Genomic DNA, 19,593 nt, shown 5'->3' with positions numbered 1-19,593 from the left:
TTTAATCCGTACATTCCTTTTCCACCCACCACTGTTCTTTTTACTTTTCTATCTTTGCCTCCCCCCTCTGTATTGCTATGTTTCCCTTCAATGTGGCTGTATCTCACCATTCCATCATCCACTTGTTACACTCTTTTGTCTTTTCTCTGAGGAATAATAGATCATTCTCCAGTGCCATCTGACCACTTCACACTATTCAAATTGCCCTAGTATATGAAATTATAGTCATATCATTGTGCATGATTGCTTTAAACCTGCATTAAGCAATTTTGTGATATTAAAGTCACACTGAATGATTCCCTTGTAGTGTCAAACTGAGAATTAAAGCCAGACTATATAACCTTTAATAGAAGAAATAGCAGTCTTCCTTTTACAAATTAAATGTTGAATTCACAAGCAATACAATGAACCATTTTTCAATTCAGTGCTGCTACAGTTTTACTTGGTCTGATATTGTACGACCAGTACCAGTCAAATCTTAGTGGTTTTTATAACAAAAGTAAAACAAGAAGTAGCAAAGGCTATATATATATATATATATATCCACATTTTAACAGCCAACTCAATCAGTTCAGTAATGTAGTTCTTCTGTAATTCCCTTACACCACTATACGTACTATCTAAGAAAGACAAAAAGCCCATCCAAAATGATACAAAATAAAGAACTGCATCATTTTTTGAGCAGTTGCGATCAAACCGTAGGCCAGAGAATGTGACCTAGTTTGACAGACTTAGAACGACATTCTCCAGGTGGACAGCAACATGACTTCAATGGGATGCTCATGTTGTTCTGTGTCAGCTGTATATGTGAGTAGACAAATGTTTGCTAACATGTTGCTAAACCCATAGATATTCTGCCCCCTGCTGGTTAACAAGTGCTTAATGCAGCTTTAAAGACAAGTCCTCATCTTCATTAGATAATGTCACAATCTCAGAAACCTTAATTCAAACTGATGTTTCTTTTTCATTCGGCTGTGTGATTTCTCCTTCTTACCTTCCCTGTGACTGTGACTGCGTGTCTCCCCTTGTCTCTGAACCTTCTGAGTGTCTCCTTTGATGTGTTGTTGTTCATTGGTTCTTCCTAACGTATCACATCGACACATTTGATCCACTATAAAAGAGCCATAGCTAATTATAGTCATTTACACACCAAAGAGTTTGATTAACAATGCTCCTTAGTATTTCTGTGCAACTTTCTCTGGGTTGTTGCAGAACATGTAATTGCTTTGAGGCCCTTCTCTTGCATACTGGAGGCATTGGAGGTTGTATTAGGCCTCATGGGTCTTCACAGGGGCGTGTTTTATATTTTCCATTGTGCTGTCTGTGGTCCCATCATACTGCATGTGTGACCCACTGCCTTTCAGCTTTGAAATCTAGGAGCCTTTCCTGTGTGTGTTACAACACCTGCTTACACCACTTTTTTGTTGACCTTAATAATAGTATAAGAACACTTGCCCTATAATAAACATGTCAATTTTAAACTAATTTCTCATTTTATGTTAAATTTGACATAAATCACTGCAGCACTTGAATGCATTTTAATAATAATCTAAAAAAAAAACTAACAGCACCATTGTGAGCATTAATTTATAATTATAATTTAATTTATACTTTTTATTGATCCCCAGTGGGGAAATTACAATTTACACTAATCATCAAGCGAACTATGTTAGTCTCTGAGGAACCACTTACAGGTGCTGCTGACAGGAAAATACATGATCAGACATCCACATAAGTCCTGTAAGAAAGAACAGCAATATGCCACAGGAGATATCTCTGAAGAGGGGGAAACAAGAAAATAATTCTCTTGCTCTCTTCACAGATATCTCCCAAGAAAGTCCGGTCATCCGAAACGCCGTTGCCCAAAGTATGACTTCCTCTTCCCTTCTGTTTTTAAACCCCCTCTCTTTTCTGTTATTTTGTTGTTGATCGCTCTCACACAGTCACAACTCTGCTGTTTTGTTTCCACATCTCTCCTCCGCTGCCTGCTGCCATGCATATAGGTGGAGGTGGTGTGTAAGCAGGAACAGGGAGAAACACTGACAATGACTTAACTACATTGCTCTGCCAAGTCTTTTCTTGGGCCTCATCTCCACTCCTCATTTGTTTCATTCGCATGAGCCTCCCCAGAAATGACTAGAGAACCTGTAGCGGCATGTTCCCTTGTTTCTCCCCTTGCTATGGAGCGCCATTGATAATAATGATGATGATAATCATAATGATGATAATGATGATTGTGATGATGTTGGTTGCTGAGATGGGAAGTGCATGTTGCCATGACAGCTGATTCTGCTCTGCTGTAGGCCACCCCACTGTAGAAAATAGGTCAGAAAAGGTTGGCATGTGTTAGAAGAACCCTTTCTGTGATCCATCTCTCCTCTCCTCCTCTCCTCTCCTCTTCTCTCCTCTTATCCTCTCCTCTCCTCTCCTCTCCTCCTCTCTTCTCCTCTCCTCCTCTCCTCCTCTCCTTTCCTCTCCTTTCCTCTCCTCTCCTCTCTAATATTAAATCAAACATGATGTAGTCTATCTTTGGTCTGGATAGTTTGCAAGCTGTACTTTTTTTTAAATATAGAAATTAGTATACTATACATTTAAATATATCTGGAATCTTTGTCAGGAAAACATCAAGTCAAGATTTGAGTAGAGTGTGCATGGACATACTTGCAATTGCAAAACAAGTTTTGAGAGTAAAATTTGGTAAAATTGTTTTTTTTTCTCTCCAGGTTTCTGAGCACTTGGAAAAGTGACAAGGTCCTTGCCAAACGTTTTTAATAACAGGCTTAAACAAGACATGGCCTTATCTGCCATATTTTATAGCTCAATATTAAAAGATCTACTGTAATAATCAAGGAGGTGAATAATAAAATAGTTTTCATGCTCCTCAGTAACCAAAGTCATTGCTCCAGACTTTTGAGGTAATGCCAAACTTCAGAAGGTAGTGCACAGTAGACAAGGATATTTCAAAGTGAAAAAGAAGTAATGAAACCCAATAACAGTAAACAAAAGCCTGCATGTGTAAAAAAAAAAAAAAAGCGGACTAAGATTTTTGCTGAAAAATAGTAGGTATTTGGGACTCTAATTACTATTTGTGTAGGGAGTTTGGAATCACAATGATCTCCAGACTTGATTAAAATCACCGATAAACACATGCAAATTTAAAATCACTCAGCCTCCCCTAGAGGAAAAAATCCCATCTGGATGGAGCTCTAGTTTAAGTCTTTTAGACAAATAAAAAAGTTGATCACAGACCACTGTGGAAAGTAGTTTGATGTTACTTAGAAGTCGGGGTCACTTCACTCCCACGTCAAATCCAAAGGATTTTGCATCGCTCTCGCTAAGAATGTGCATGCAGAGAATACAAACTAACACATTTGTGTGGAAGTCGTGTGTGAGTGTGCTACTTTGAGGAAGCACATGAAGGAAGCCCTGTTGCTTGCTCAAAGTTAATAAAACCGATGACACTATTCAGGCCTTGCCTTCAGTCTGAACCCTGTTCTGTGCTTAAGCTTGATTTATGGTTCTGCGTGAATCTATGCCGTAGGTACGCATAGATACAGACCCTACGCCATACCGTAGCCTGATGTGCACCTCTCCAGAAATGTAACTACACGTCGCAGTGACACAGACCGCAACAACTGTGTTTGGTCCGCTTAGCTGGGCTTGGTAGCGTCACATTTCCCCCTTCTCATTTCTGGGTTCTCCTTCTCGGTGAACATGAAATCAAGGAGAGGGTTAACTTTTCCTGCTACGGCTTTCCGATCATGTTCAGAAAGCACAGGGGAATCACTTTGTTTCTCGGTGTCTGCCACTGGAGTCGGTACTCGCTCCGAAGCTAATCCCCGTCAATCTCTCACTTGCTAGGCTTTGGTGTAGGCTCTATGTACTACTATAAATCAGCCTTTACAAATCTGTCTTTTGACACTCAAAAAATGTTGACTTTCAGATTACTGTACTACTAAGATTTTTTTTACTAGATTCTTTTTGGGTATTTAGTTGATTCTCTGTTATGCATTTGTGTGTGTGTGTGTGTGTGTGTGTGTGTGTGTGTGTGTGTGTGTGTGTGTGTGTGTGTGTGTGTGCGCGTGCGTGCGTGCGTGCGCGTTCTCTGCCTGAGAAAGGTGTAACCCTGACTCCCAAGGTAGGCCAAGTTATTTATAGTGTCTCACCCATGGCCTGATATCTTTCTCCCCTGGTTGCCCTGACACTTGATTGACATAAGGCTTCCTCTGCCCCCAGCTCTGTCTACTAAGTGTGTGTGTATGTATGTGTGTGTTTGTGCAGACCTCCAGTGCTGTCCCGACCAAACAGTGCAGAGGGACAGAGTCTAGTAAAGGTTCAACATGGCGTGTGTGTATGCATGTTTGCCCGTCTGCGTGCATGAACACATTGCTTGTGTGTGCGCCTAGAGAGGTCGTCGCGGTCATGATGCCGAAATAACTACTACCTCTGCCCTCTGGGTTGTGCGCTCATCGTTTATTCACAAGGCTTGTAGCCTTGTTGTCAGACTGCTCATCTCAGCTGAGCATTAGCATTGCTCAAAGCCTTGGCTCTCATCTCTTTTCTCCAACCCCTCCTCCCCCACCACCAGCCCTCAGCGCACATGCTAATTCAGAAGTATAGGCTAACACCATGCCCTCACAGTATTTCTATGTTTTAAACATTGTGCTCTTAAAGCTTCTGCAGTCTGACAATTTAGACTGCAGAAGCGTGTGTGGTGCGTGTGGTGGTGCATGAGTAAGTGCGTTATATCTACCACCGTGCAAAACATCTTCATTTATATGTTGTGTTTCATGTTTTGATGTTGACGTAGATGGTTAACGTGTGTCAGTGTGTGTATGTGGGTGGGTTATGTGACGTGAGGTTACATGTGTGTTAATGCGTTGCATTCATTAGCACCAGCAGGGGCAGTGCCGTGGCTATTATTAATGGCAGTCTCATGTTGCACCTTGACTTTGACACCCTCAAATTGCCGACTCCTATGGTAATTTACCATGATTGTTTGTTTGTGTGTGTGTGTGTGTGTGTGTGTGTGTGTGTGTGTGTAGATGGGTATGTGTACAGTACAGTATGTATTGACATGTATGTATGTATTTGGTTGTGCGAGTGAGTGCTTGAGCCTGTCTATAATGCTATCTCCTTGTTTCTATTTTCTCATGTTTCTTTAACCGTGGGCCAGTATTAGATGTCTGAGTTCTTGTAAGTGAGAAACAGAATGACCTGTGTAGGAAAGGTGACACATGTAAATGCAAGAAGTTTAGTAGGAGCAGATTATCCTGTCAGTGGTTTGTACTGTATTTCCTGCCTCAGTCTGACACTTTGCTAGCTACCTCAGTTTACAGTTTACTTTCCTCTGCCTGTGTCATTTGCATTACTTTGTATTTGGGACTATTATTAAAAGAATACTATTTTTACATAGCCAACACTGCAATAAATTAGTCTTGTTTAGAGAATGGATCAAAACTATGCAAACCTGACAATCTAACTTAAAGAAAGAAGCAGGAAGATAAATGCAGTGAATTAATAACAGTTGTTATAATGCGATTCTATTTAACAACAGTGGTAAAGTTTATATCCTTTACACAAATGCAGGGCAATGGCAGACAGTGCCAGACTTTGCCAACTCACACAGACAGACAGTAATAAACTGAGTTAAGATATGGTAAGTAGTTGTAGCCAAGGAAGTTGTAGCCAAAATCTACCTGAACATATGTATATATATAGCATAGCATATAGCATGTTTTATTCGAAACAATTGAAGTTCTTTGTGTTGATCTGAGGGTTATTAAACAGCCCTCAGGGCATGGACATCAGCATCAGTAAGCCAGTTAGAGAGAAAAGAGAAAAAAAGATTTTCAGACAAACCCATCATGATTCCTGAGACCAACTTAAAGCTTATTCCTCTTAATTCTACTCCAGCTGTAGGAGAGAGAAGTGAGTATGAAGGGATCACAGGAATAATATATGCAGATCATGTTTTAATGGTGGATATTTCTCTTTAATACCCCCTCTATTCTTTTAATAACATGTTCCTCTCCTGGATGAAGATCAGTCCCCCCCCCCCCCCTGCATCCCCTGATATCTGAATTCATCTTATCATTCCTTCTGTCCTTGACACAAAAACAGCAGAGCACTGACTGCTTATTTTCTAAAAGTTAAAATGAACATTAGAGTGCTTTGTATTGCCTGTTCATTTTCAGTTTGAATTATGTGACGTTTGACACTTACAGTGGCTTCGTAATAACATCAATTTCAGTCTCACGACATGTGGGTGAAAAGTTAATGTGGTAGTAGTTTAATGGTTTGAGTTGATCCACAGGATTTCCACGAATGAAACGGGGACATTTGAAATCAGACATATGAGATTGATATTATAGACAGAATGCATAAAGCTGCATTTAGATTACATATACAAAGCAGCATCTTAGACAGTTTTCTGATTCTTTGTGAAGGTCAGGGCAGATGCCATTAGAATGATTCTGGTACTTAGAGATACATCGGTGTTGGAGTCAGGAAGTTGTTGTTTGGTGTTGCTGCTGCAGGGGCTGCAAGAAGGGAGCCATGTGGCGAGTGAGAGTATGGCGTGCAGGGTGTGAACATCACAACATTTACACATGTACTTCAGTTGGTTCATGCATATGAATCAGATACGTGCATAATGATATTTTCTGTAATAAAGATCTAGAGTAAATCCACCCTTGGAGAGACATTTAGATGTACAAATCTGTGATGAGCAATGCATTCCAGGAGCCGTTATGCAATGAAGATGTACTACTTCCCTCCAGCCTGCCTTGTATTTCTCTTCTCCTGTCCTGTGATTTTTTGCATTTACCAAAATGGCTGCTGACAGCCTCCAGAGTACATGCCTAAACTTGCTGCATTCAGCTGTGGGTTACATGTACTGTAGGTAGTGTAGGAGGAGAGAGCTCGCTGATATTTTGGTAGCTGAACACCTCTGTGCTGTCAAACCCATTATAGCTGCACTGAAAATATCTCATCCTTACATCACATTGGAAGAAGAAATAATGCAACAAAATGTGCCCAGAATTGTGAGGTACACTGTCAGTAGCTGGTATTTAAAAATGTGTAGTTTGGATTTAGGGTTTAGGGTTGATTTGTTCATTTTGGTTATGTTTGCTGTACTGTTTCAGAGAACAGTGTGTAGCATTGTAGATGTACACTTTTTAGTTTTGTGGGTTTGGTAAAAAATCAAATTGTGACAGTTTTGCTGTCAAATAACAAAAATAGTCTTCTTTACTGTAATTCATCCACATAAGTCATATTTCAGTGACTTGAATGACACTGAATCTTCATATTGATTTAGTCCAGGTCAGACAAGGCTATCACAGTGAGACAAAGGAATGGACTGGCATAGTGTGAGTACAAGGCACGTGACAATGGGCATGACATGCAGGGTGATAACTGGTACAGCGCAACTGTAAATGTCAGTGGGTCAGTGATAGCAGAGCACAACCCCCCACCAGCTTTTTGGCAGGTGACAGAGGAGGAAACTCGATCATTGGGTCTCTCAGAGGGTAGCTGCTGTGGGTGTAGGGGGCCAGACTTCCAGTTGACCTGTGGCTGGATGCAGCTGCTGCCGGGTGACTTGTTATGGATGGGGGGCAAAGAGTGGTGGCGATCAGGGCCGGAGGGAGCAGGAGAGAGACGGGGAAGCTGAGGCAGCTGAGGCCGGAGTCGAGGCTGCTGGTGGGAGCGGTGAAGACTGAGGAGGCGGTGTTGTTTAAACCCCATTCACAGACGATTCATAAACAGTCACAGGTGGGGTGCTCCACTGTTTCTGTTTCTGGTGAGCCAAGACTGCATGCTGGTATGCTGGCTATGCAGATTTGTCTGTACAACAGGTCTCAGCTCTCACTGCCAGCAGTTCCCAGCACTAAGTGTAAACATATTAGACCAAACAGTGATGGTGCAGGTAAGATAGTAGCTGTTCCATTCAGCATTTATTCTGTCGTTTTGTGCTGACTTTAGAGAGATCTGGTGTTTAAAGGGTCACATATCTGACTTTGTGTCTATTTTTGTTGCATTCTTAACGTGGAAGTGTGACACACCATGAATTATAGCTGTACAGAGTGCAGGTTGTTTTCTCATGTTTCGTGAGAGAGAGCAGATTTGTGCTCGAAGCACTGCATGGCATGAGTTATTTTTGTAGCTTTGCTGGGATTGCTGTATATATATACGGAAACGGAGCGTAAAGAGATAGTGTTTCTGATTTAACAGGGTCACCTAGTCCTTGCTTCAGGGGCAGAAATGCAAACCTGTGTCTTTATTTAAAAGAAGGAAGCAGGCTGTAAGGGTTCTTACATGTGCAACCAGGGAGTTGCTAATTTGAGAAAGCATTTTATTGCAGCGTGTATTAATAATATTGGGTGAGCTCCATGGCAGTGGAGTGTCCAGACTGAGAATGAATGAGGTCTAGACAAGTGCTTGGATGTGGAGCAGGTCCAGAATCTTTGTCCCCTCGTTGCAAGTTATAACCCAAAACCCTGTCAAGATTTTTCTTTTTGGATGGACGTTTTGGAATAACATGAAATAAGACAGTTCAGTGCCTCTTTCATCACCATATAGATACAGACAGACACATACATACAGTATGTTTTTGCTCCAAATCTGCCAAACTGCACATGCTGCTCTATCCTGTCATGCACAGTGACTGGGGCGTTCATTCAACTTCTTAACGGACAGAAAAGAAAGTCGGACGCTGTGATCGGTGTATTAATTTCAAGTTTGATTTGAATTTGACTCAGTATGTATTACACTCCATCTTACATTGATTGAGGATTAAATTGGTCAAAGCAGAAATAGACTTGAAGGAAAAGAACTTCTGATTGATGCGTGTCTGCGCAGGCATGCACCCTCACGCACACACACAAACAGATAGAGAGAGCATCTGTCTTTCTTGGCACTGAGCTGAAATGGATGGCATTGATTTAGCCCTCTCTCATTCCTTCCTCCACTCTGCTCCTCCTTTTTTGCTTTCTCACTTTGTCTTCTCTCGCGGCTGCCATTCACAGTCATACTGCAAAACACCTCTCGCGGAGGCTTCGGGGCCTCAGTCAGCGGGGGAATTTTGGCTTTCAGCGACGTGCGCCGTACTTTGCCAGGGCAGCTCAGAATGTCCTGGCTAACAACCATCCTTCAGTGTCTGAACGTGGGTTTTTTGGAAGGACATTTAGGCTGTGAATTTTAAATAGGGAAGGATTGTTGCAGGAAAAAACTGATTTGAGATGACTGGCGTGTCATACTTTAAAAGCTGCAAGTTTGTAATGGATTGGAAGTGCTTTCCAATGTCTGGATGAGGAACTGCAGGGTGACTTCAAAACCCTGATCTTCTTGAACACATTAATACTGTCTGTCCTGTGGAGTTAAGAATATAGATGCTTCTTCTCTTTCTTCACAACTCTCATGTGGATATTTGTATCCTATTAAAGTAAACCACAGCATTTGAAAACCAGTATCATCACTATTGAAAAGCTAGTGTCTCTCAAAATTAAACAACATCGGCTCTTTAAACATTATTTGCATTCTTTGTTTCTCAAGCAATCAGATGATAATTTACACTTGGTGTGAAGGGGCTTTAATAATGGCTGGACCTGCAGTATCCTCGTGTGGCCAGATAGAAAACTACAACTCAAATGTTTTTTTTTTTTTTGTTTTTTTTAAATCATTCCCTTCCTTTTTAACTGTGGAAGAATTTTGAATGAAAATCACTTTTTGATCTATCCATCAGCATTTCAGGGAGCAGATTAGAGTTAGCATCATTTTTATTATTATTTTATAAGCCTCATCTGTGCTATTAAAAGATCTATTTTGATGGGCTACTAGAGCAGAATCATTTTCATACACTCAGACGTGTGTGTCCTTACAAAGAGTACAATGTAATAAAATAGATAACAGTTAGGGATTGAATGCTACATTGTTTTCTGTTCACTGTAAAATGATAGAAGACAAAGGTATACATGCTGTATAGAAATATTAGCTAACTCTTGATCTAATCTATTAATCTAATTATTGATTTTGATGCTTATCGCAGGACCGTAACTGTTTTTCTCACATTTAATATCAAGCTGTGATCTTAGTCAGTGACAGACTCAGCGCCTGCAGCCATGCTAGCAGCTCTGTGAGGCTTTTCTCAGCCACTGTGGTGCTTCGAGCTGAATGCTAACTCCAGCTTGCTAACATGCTCACAATGGCAATGCTAACATGCTGATTTGTAGGAGGTATAATGTTTACCATGTTCTCCACCTTAGGTTAGCGTGTTGGCATGCTAGCATTTGCTAATCAGGACAATACATAATGATGATGTACAGTAGTTAACTTCACATTCATAATTTAAAATGCCTTCAATCTATCTCATTGATAATGACCTTAAAAATTGCAACTGTATCATATTGGATGAATGTGTGTGTGTGTGTGTGTGTGTGTGTGTGTGTGTGTTAGAGGATGGATACCCGAACCGACAGACAGATATTTAGAAATGATGTTCGGGTTCGGGTCGTGCTCGGTCACATCAGCGCAATAAGGCATTGAACATTTTAAATTAAAAAAAGCTTATTATGTAGGTGCGCGCCTGTGTTAACGTGCGCTTGTTGCCCGTGTGCGCTGATGCGCTCATCTGTTGACATTTCCGAATGCCTTTCTACAGTTGCTTAATAAAAGCGGGCTTTCCACACAAACAAACGTAGGCCTACATGTGTCAATAGTATGAGAAAAAAATTTGATTTTAACTGTCGGGCTCGGACATAAATATCTTAGGCCTAATGCTTGTCTCGGGCCGGGCTCGGTTACTGCTCTGCCGGACGTGGGCTGGGCTCGGACAGAAAAATGCGGCCCGATCCGCACTCTAGTGTGTGTGTGTGTGTGTGTGTGTGTGTGTGTGTGTTTTTGTGTGTGTGTGTGCGTGTGTGTGTGTGTGTGTGTGTGTGTGTGTGTGTGTGTGAAAGAGGAGAACAAGGGAACAGTCTAATGAGTGTAAAAAGGAGTAGAAAGTGAGCGTTGAATGAGGATGGGAGAGGTGGAGATGTGATTTAGAGGCCTGCTGACGGGCCTCAGATTAATGAGCGCCGGTGTGTAATTAATCTATAGCAGGCAGCTGTCTGTTTATCTGTCTCAGAGTTGACAAGAAGATAACTGAGGGACATCTAATTGATCCCCTCCTCTTCTTCTTTTTGCTCACGATCTCATCTCCTCTCTCCTAGCTTTAGATCAGAAAGTTTCCTTGACAGTGACAGACTCACGTGGAAACTCCTCGAGAAGGAAGCTGATTTAGATCACATAATTGATCGCACTGGCAAAGACACTGTACTGCAGTTTGATTATTCTACTTATTATCATTACATTTTCTAACAATTTCTGCTGGCTATGTTTCTGAATCAGGCTAAATCTGCCAGTGCTTAGAGCGATGGAAAAAAAGAAGGGTGTCCAGGCTTTACTGCGCTAATATGCTTAAGGTCGGGGATTTGGTCGGACTGTATGTTTGTATTTCATTATGTTTTCGCCACTAATCCATTTTGCTGGAAATCGTCCCTCAATCCATGCATTGCACCCTGTGTGACTCATGGATCCCTGGAGCTTGTAGCTTAGGCTCTATCCAGCTGAGGTCAAAGGTGACTGGGTCACGGTGGTCTGAGCTGCCGGCTGGGGAGCTGTGGGGATCGGAGGCATCTCGTCAGAGTCGGAAAACATAGCCTCAAATACTCACCGGCTTGTGTAAGGGGCTCCACATTATGCCTTCAGCAGCATGATACGCATAAACACACATACACATGATACATTAACCGATGCTTTACACACTGATACATTAATCCCATTGAACATCACCAGAGGCTTACTCTAGGCTTCTATGTGGGCAAAAGTGTACACAAATTCTCATGTGACAAGAAAGGGAATCCCTCCCTTGGAGAAATATGCTACTGAGATAGTAGGCAGTTGTTTAAAGTGGCCATATTATGCTCATTTTCAGGTTCATAATTGTATTTTGAGGTTGTACCAGAATAGGTTTACATGGTTTAATTTTCAAAAAACACCATATTTTTGTTGTTCTGCACATTGCTGCAGCTCCTCTTTTCACCCTGTGTTCAGGTCTCTGTTTTAGCTACAGAGTGAGACCTTTCACTGCTGTAACATCTTTGTTGGCAGTCGCACATGCACAGTAGCTAGGTCAGATCACATCATCTAGCTAGCTGTTTGTTTCTACAACTTCAGTTAGTAAGGCAGGATTAGCCGGGAGACTTCTTCTAAACGAGGGCACACTTCCAACGTTTGTAAGTAGTAAATGTTAGTTCTTTTGTAGATTATGGTGAACTAGTGTGTGTTGTAGCAGTGTTTTGCCATTCAGAAAGACCTAGCATGCTAGCGCTAGCATGCTACGGTTAGCCACCTCGTTTCGGCTAGTGACGTAAAAAGCCCTGCCGATTTTGAACAACTCACCCGGAGACTGAAAGCAGGACACATTCAGAAACCCGTATCTCACTCAAAACAGCATGGATGTTTTTTTTTCCAAATAACCCCCCAAATCCCAGAAAAAGTGATTTTTTTTTTTATTATATGGGCACTTTAAATCGTAACTTTTCATACTGTTTCATTTGAATAGTTTTAGAGGCCTAAATAGGTCAAACTAAACAGGATTTCAAAAGAAAAAAAGAAACTTCCTAACTTGATAATTATCTTACAACTCCTTATGTACATCTTGTGACCAGGGCCGGTACGTATAAAGCTGCTCAGACTCATTTTGGTGTGTGACTAGTAAAGGTCATGAAATGATAGATTCAGTAATTATTAATTATGTTATTATAAGATTGCATTATTAGTTAAACTGTGAAATACAAGAATTCTGGTGAGTTTTAAAGTTGATGAATAATAAAGCATATAACTACAGATTAAACGTGTTCTAAATATATAAACTTGCTGTTAAACCTTTTAAACCGTGTGTTCCTTTTTTTGCAAAACAGAAGCAATTAAAAATGTATTTGAATAACAAAAATAATTTTATAAGACCTCCACGGATGACTTGCATGGTTCATGCAGCCTTCTTTAACTCATTTAAGATTTTTATGAACAATACACCCAAACAGCATATATTGTTTACATAAGTGTTAGGGGAAATATCTTATAAAAGTTGTCCTCAATAAAATAAAGCATATATAAAGGTTGGATATATGATGGTATCCACCTATTCAATGAACCCCTCAGTGTATAGCCTCTCCTCAGCATGTTGAGATGATCGTTATTAACTACTGTAACTAACAGGCAGCAGGATGGCCTGAGGAAACAGGTCAGCTCACAGCCTATTAATCATGGAAACACTCCATAATACGCTCCTTGAATAATCCTGTTCATGCTTGCTTGGACCTCCTCTGTAGTTCCACTAATAGCATGTCAAGAAATCAATGAAACTGTTCTGTGAAATCCTCGGCTCAGTAATACAGGTGGGTCAACCTGTCAGCTTGCGTACTGATCTGAGGTCATATACGACTGGGTTTTGGGGTCAGGATGAGTCGTTCTAATTAATAATATATATTATCTCAGATATCTTAGATATGTGCCTCAAGGAATCTTACTACAAGATCCTCACTGTACTTTGTCCCTTAATCAGTGAAATTAACATCCACATTGTTTTAATTCACGATTATTCACAATGAAGGTACCGGTTCAGATATGAAATACGGAATCAGACCAGCAGAGAGCAGCAGAGCACAAGACACTTCCTGCTTCTCCCACATGACTACACACAAAACATTGCAACTGTCTGGCTCATCTTAACATTTCTTGACACTATGAGCCTTGAGCCTTAAAAAAAATGAAACTATACATTTCTGAGCCATATTTAAAGATGTATGTTTTCAGTAGGAACTAGTGGGCTTGGAGAAGACAGGGCAGTGAAGTCAGAAAATATTGAGAGATGGACTAATGCATTGTTGTTTTTTTTTGTCCATTCACATGGAAATTGTCCTTGAATCAAATGCTCTAACAATCAACAGAATAACAAAAAAACAACATAAAAACATCTGTAGGTCACCCTCCAGCACATCTGTCCCTTATCATGCTTTTTTTTTTTTCATGGTATTTTCTTGTGATTTGTTGATAATAGGAAAAATATAAAATAAACACCAGCATAATCATTTGTTTATTTATTCATATGTCCCACCACTATCTTGATATGTGGTTAGAGCCTCCACTGAGATATTTCTGTCTGTGTTTGTGAAGAAAATTCTTGATTTCCACTTGGCTGTCGATACACTACAGCCCCATTCTAAAACCTGATTAGATTTAGGAGCAACACCCTGCTGATATTTACATATTTTATAATTTCATTTAAACTGTTATATATTAGTAAGTGTGAGTAATGTGGGGGAGTGGTGGCGCAGTGGATATGACACATGCCTTTGGTGTGGGAGACCTGGGTTCGATTCCCACTGCGATACATCAACCAATGTGTCCCTGAGCAAGACACTTAAACCCCAAGTTGCTCCACAGGCGTGCGACCTCTGACATATATAACAATTGTAAGTCGCTTTGGATAAAAGCGTCAGCTAAATGATATGTAATGTGTTGAAAAACATATTACTATATAATTTGAGAAATGACTTCACTTAAAAAATATATATTTTGAAAACATTGTGCTAACTACAGTAATAACACTAGGCTTCCTCTTTTTAGTATTGTAGACTAGAAATAAACAGTAGTAGTGGATAGTGAAGCATAACTTACATTTCAGCTTAAGCAGTTAGTTGTTTTACCACTTCTATCCACCAGAGAGAGCTAGAGGAGAAGAACACCTTAATCATGCTGCTTACCTGAATTGTGTGGGATTGTGTTTGCTATATGTTCATGCATTGTTGTTAAAGATATGAGCCCTTGTCTTATACAGTATCACCTACATCGAAGTGGAGGCTGATAAAGAACAGAGACGATACACCTAGCTGTTTTTATCACCCTGTGAATGATGGATGTTTCATTTCACACAAACAGTGTCTTCCCTCTTTGTATATGCATCAGCTGTGGTAGTTGCTTTATTTGATCATTTTTAATCAGCACTGCGTGTTTGGTCCTCAGCGAGACACTCAAAGGAGTCGTGAGTAGTCTTTTTGTCTGCTGTCTCAAGGGCTCTCTGATATCGTCTTTCTCAGACGGCCGTGAATAAGCTTCTGTTCACAAATTGGTCACTGATGCAGAATGACACTGCACTTCAGGAGCAGCAGTGGCAGCAGTAGTAGTAGTAGAGTTGGGTGCTGAGTGTGTTTGTGTGTGTGCATCAATACCCACGCGAGCTCGTTCTCTGCAGCGTGAGTCGTGACAGAGAGATTAACAGAGTAGAGATGGTGCCTGGGATTTGCCCCCTCAAAAAGTGGGAAGAGAGCGGGGGAATGGTGCGATGGGGATGGGGGAAGATAAATATTTCTGGTGTAAGACATGTATATATTAGAGCATGTCAGCAAACAGTCAAAAAACATAATTTCTATTTGGTCGTGTTCTGGCAGGACTGAGAGTTGAGAGTGGGTGTGTTGAGTAGGCGATGTACTGCTGTGTGTGTGTGTGTGTGTGTCGAAGAAGTAGCAGAGAATATTCACATACCCAACATCACTGAATTGAAACAGCTAACGTTTGAAATCTTGTAAAATTTTCAGTCCAATTAAATGTACGTGTATGTGAGTATGTGTTCATACACCAAATAACGTATTTTCTTCAAAACAGGACTACATGGTGTTGCAACACAAAAATCTCCATGTAAAAAAATCAAACAACCTTTTTAACAAAGCATATCACTGTCCAAGCGTGATCTTAAAAAATGTCAAAAAAAGAGAAGCAGTATTTAGTTTGACAGGTCATTTTATTTAACACATTTTTTCTTTTTTAAGATTATTTTTTGGCCATTTTCAGCCTTTATTTTTGACAGGACAGATGAAGACATGAAAGGGGAGAGAGAAGGGGAATGACATGCAGCAAAGGACCGCAGGTCGGAGTTGAACCCGGGCCCGCTGCGTCGAGGAGTAAACCTCTATACATGGGCGCCCGCGCTACCAACTGAGCTTTCTGGGCGCCCTATGTAGCACATTTTAAATGGTTTGCATAAGTTAAAGAGGCCAGTATATCTCATTTGCTTGTTGGATGGTCGAATAGCTTCAAACACCCCCTCCCCCCACACCTTGCAGATGTGGGTTTGGAGTGCCTGTTCTCTGACCATTTCAGTGACTTTCTGAAACTGACAGTCCAACATTTACACCCTCTTCACGCCGTGATTGATCAGCTGCTGTGTGGAGGTGAGAAAGGAGCCAGGGTGAATGCTTCCAGGAGAGTCTGAAAATACGTTATCCTTGTATTTAAACATGACAGCGGGCTTTTCAACCGATATGGAAGGGTTTAGTTAAAACAGTTAAAAGTGTGAAATAGTTGTTACATTTTTGGCAGATCCCTGACCACAAAGCAGTTTGAGGACCAAAATCACATGAAACAGCAGTGCAGAGAAGCAGAGCCGCCGCCGCCGCCGCTCCTCCTCCTCCTCCGGCCCCTCAGCTGTCCCGGGACCCTGCTGGCCAGTGGAGCGTAGCCTAGATACCAGGGTTCCAGCTAGGAGTCACAGGAAGGGCAAGCTCATTAATTATCTCTCCACCCTTCCTCCCTCCATCCTCCCATCACACCCTCCCTTCATTACCAGCAAGGTTAATCCCCCCTTATCTCCCAATGAGCCTCATTTTTCATGGCTCCCTTTCTACGACACTTCCTCCCTCCCTTCCCCCGTCACCCCTTCTCCATCCTTTTCTGTATATGATTCCTCTTTCTCTTCCTTCAAAGCTGCTTTCAGTGTCCTCTTCTGCTTTTCTATTGCTAACTTTACATCACACCAACTAGTTTGTTTTTTGTCACTCATCCCACACATACTCTCTATTTCCTCTGCTCCTCTTCCATCTGTCATCTTCCCATTTTCCTCTTTACTTTTCTTTCTTCATCTCCTCTCCTCTCCTCTCCTCTCCTCTCCTCTCCTCTCCTCTCCTCTCCTCTCCTCTCCTGTGCTTACCTTGAACAGGCCGTAGTAAGTGGAGAGAGTAGATCTATTACAGCTTATCACTAAAAGACAGGCCAACGCCGCACGCCGGTGAAATATGGCTGCTGTCACAGCCAATGCTGAACACGACCCGTGCACAGAGCTCACAGAGCTGTAAGGACAGGGGGAAGAGGGGAGAGGAGAAAGGGGGTGGGTATGGAAGCCAGTATCAGCCCCCTAATTCCGAATTAATGGAAAGATTTTCAGGCTTGATGCCGTCCGTTTGACAGTGATTTGGCACACAATTAACCTTGTCTCCCTCTCCCCTCTGCACTCTCATCACCTCCTCGGTTTCATTCGCCGCCTTGTTTTCTCCGGCTCTCTCTCTCCCCTGTACCTGTCACGCTTCTTGACACAGTCTTATTGATTATGAACCAAATGGAGATGACAGTGTTTTATTAGATAACGGACACTCCCTACTGTTGTATGCCAATTGAATTAGCTTGGAATCACCGACATCCACCTAGCATAACATGATATGACTTGGCCTCATTTTAGGTTTCACACAAAGCATGCCATTCACAAATTCATAGCACAGTTCAGAGGACGTGTACGGATCATTCTCATGATAGTTCCAGCAGTAGTGTTTATTTTTAGCAGTTTTATTTGCATTGGTTAACAACAGTAATGTGACATGAACATTATTTTAGAGGAAAATCTAGCTTAACAACATGAAGAGCAGAAGAGGTATGACTTGTGTTTTTTTTATGTCAGCCCAGGCCTGCCTTATGCTCTGCAACATCTGTCCAAGGCACGATAGATTTCCACTGACCGACCTGTTCAAAAGACCATCCGTCTTGCAGCCACCGCCTCTCAACTAGGCTTTACTCGCTGCTTTTATAGGCCATTTCCCCTTGGGTTCCAGGTCACGGCACCAAACAGCCTATAGCTCTCAAACAGAGGAGAGCAACTGGAGTGTTAAAGAGGGAGAGGGGAGGTTTACCAAGTAATAAAATAGAAGGGAGAGATTATGTGCAAATGAAACAGCCTTAGTAATAATAAAGGCTTGTGCAGTGACTTTATTTTAGTCAGAAATAACTGTACTCAGCTAGTAGGTACAAGTCAGAAATAAAAAAAGTTGTGTAAGATTGTTAAAGTTGTAAAACAGGAAGAAAAAGGTTAGTTACCATAGCATACCATACCCCCATGATTTATTTAAATTGCTATCGTGAGCATGTTCTGTATGACTTATTGTATGGCTAGTTTTTAGTATTCTTTTCACAGAGCAATAAGCCGCATTCATGCCGTATTGTTTAAACCGTAATTACGGGCAAACTGTTGGCAGAATGTCATTAAAGGCAGTTACATCACAATAAAATACACTAATATTAACACTAATACAATTGATTCAGCTAATTTTATTGAAGCTATACACTGTTTGTCTGTATCTGTTTCACTTGGTAAAAAACTACTACAAATACATAATACAACAAAAGTAGCTAACTTAGGCTGTTTGTAGTTTTTATTATTATAATTATTATTATTATTATTATTATTTTAGCAGATATTCGGTCATAATTCAAAGCATTGGGCAAATTGAAGATCGTGCTATATGGACAATCAGGAAATCACCAAAGTCATTAATATTTATCCTCCAGGGATCTTGAATATATGTATAAATGTTTATGGCAGCAGAAGGCATGGCTGAAAATGTTAAACAATATGGAACCATCAGGCAGTAAGGGAGATTTGATTTAACTGAAGAGCCCTCAGTCAACAACACCTCTGTCAGAAATGTATTTTAGGGCAAAACTCAAACCTTTTTGTATGGGTAAAAAGAACAAGAAAGTGTCCTTAATAATAGGCAATAATACTTCTGCTGTGGTAGCTTGGTTGAGCCACAATCTCATAGATGCATGAGATGAGAGGAAGGCAGTGTTTTTGCAGTGACAGTATGCATGTAGCTAAGTGAAGGCGTGTAGATGAATCCTTGTGTCAGCACAATGTTGCTAAGAGTTGATGATTATCCCAGCTTTTCTGAGACTGCCTCTGTGACATGGACAAACTACAGCGGAGACAAGTATGACAGTTATGTGACAGACAGCAAGGCATGAGCGCTGTCAAAGAATGTCAAAGAACTTGCTGATGTAACATTTGTCGGGTCTAAGAGTGAGGTTCACCAAACACCTTCAGAGGTAGAAAAGACTACCAAGTATACATGTGAATAATACAATGGGTTTACTATTACCAGCTTTCTCAAAATTAAAATGAGGATTTTATCTCTAAAGTAAAAATAGTAAAAAAAAAAAGTATAATATGGTTAGTTTAGGTCATCATCACACCACATATCCTATCCCACTGTATCCAAAGTGTGTGCAGTACATTTCTAGCAATGGCTGCCCCAGTGGGAATTAAACAGCTGTCCCTGTGGAACAGGCATGCTGGGTTACAGTTAGTCAGTTCAGCTTCATTGTACTCCATGAATGCTACAGCTTTAACAAACCCATTCATTTTATGATATTCTAGGGAATATAATTTTTTGAATTTCAAGGGATTTCCACAGGCTTGTGAAAGCCACATGAGTTAGCATTGACAGG

At 41.0% G+C, this 19,593-nt stretch overlaps 1 protein-coding gene across 6 annotated transcripts in view; it reads left to right on the top strand.

Annotated features, from left to right (window-relative positions):
• The window catches only part of pak5 (p21 protein (Cdc42/Rac)-activated kinase 5), a 76,346-nt gene that overhangs the window by 39,147 nt on the left and 17,606 nt on the right, over nucleotides 1–19,593 (top strand). For 4 of the 6 annotated variants that reach the window (XM_031310544.2, XM_035995603.1, XM_035995602.1 and 1 more), the window contains exon 3: nucleotides 1,823–1,867. The exons of 1 other annotated variant lie outside the window; for it this stretch is intronic. In XM_031310544.2, coding sequence (XP_031166404.1) covers nucleotides 1,823–1,867 — 45 coding nt within the window. Of the gene's footprint in view, nucleotides 1–1,822; nucleotides 1,868–7,503; nucleotides 7,777–19,593 lie in introns of those variants that run through there. One more of the 6 variants, XM_031310545.2, reaches the window with a different exon arrangement.

This window comes from Sander lucioperca, chromosome 19, assembly GCF_008315115.2.
Source record: "Sander lucioperca isolate FBNREF2018 chromosome 19, SLUC_FBN_1.2, whole genome shotgun sequence".
Taxonomy (NCBI): Eukaryota; Metazoa; Chordata; class Actinopteri; order Perciformes; family Percidae; genus Sander; species Sander lucioperca.
Note: the sequence above shows the minus strand (reverse complement) of the source record. Positions and strands in the feature narration are given on the sequence as shown.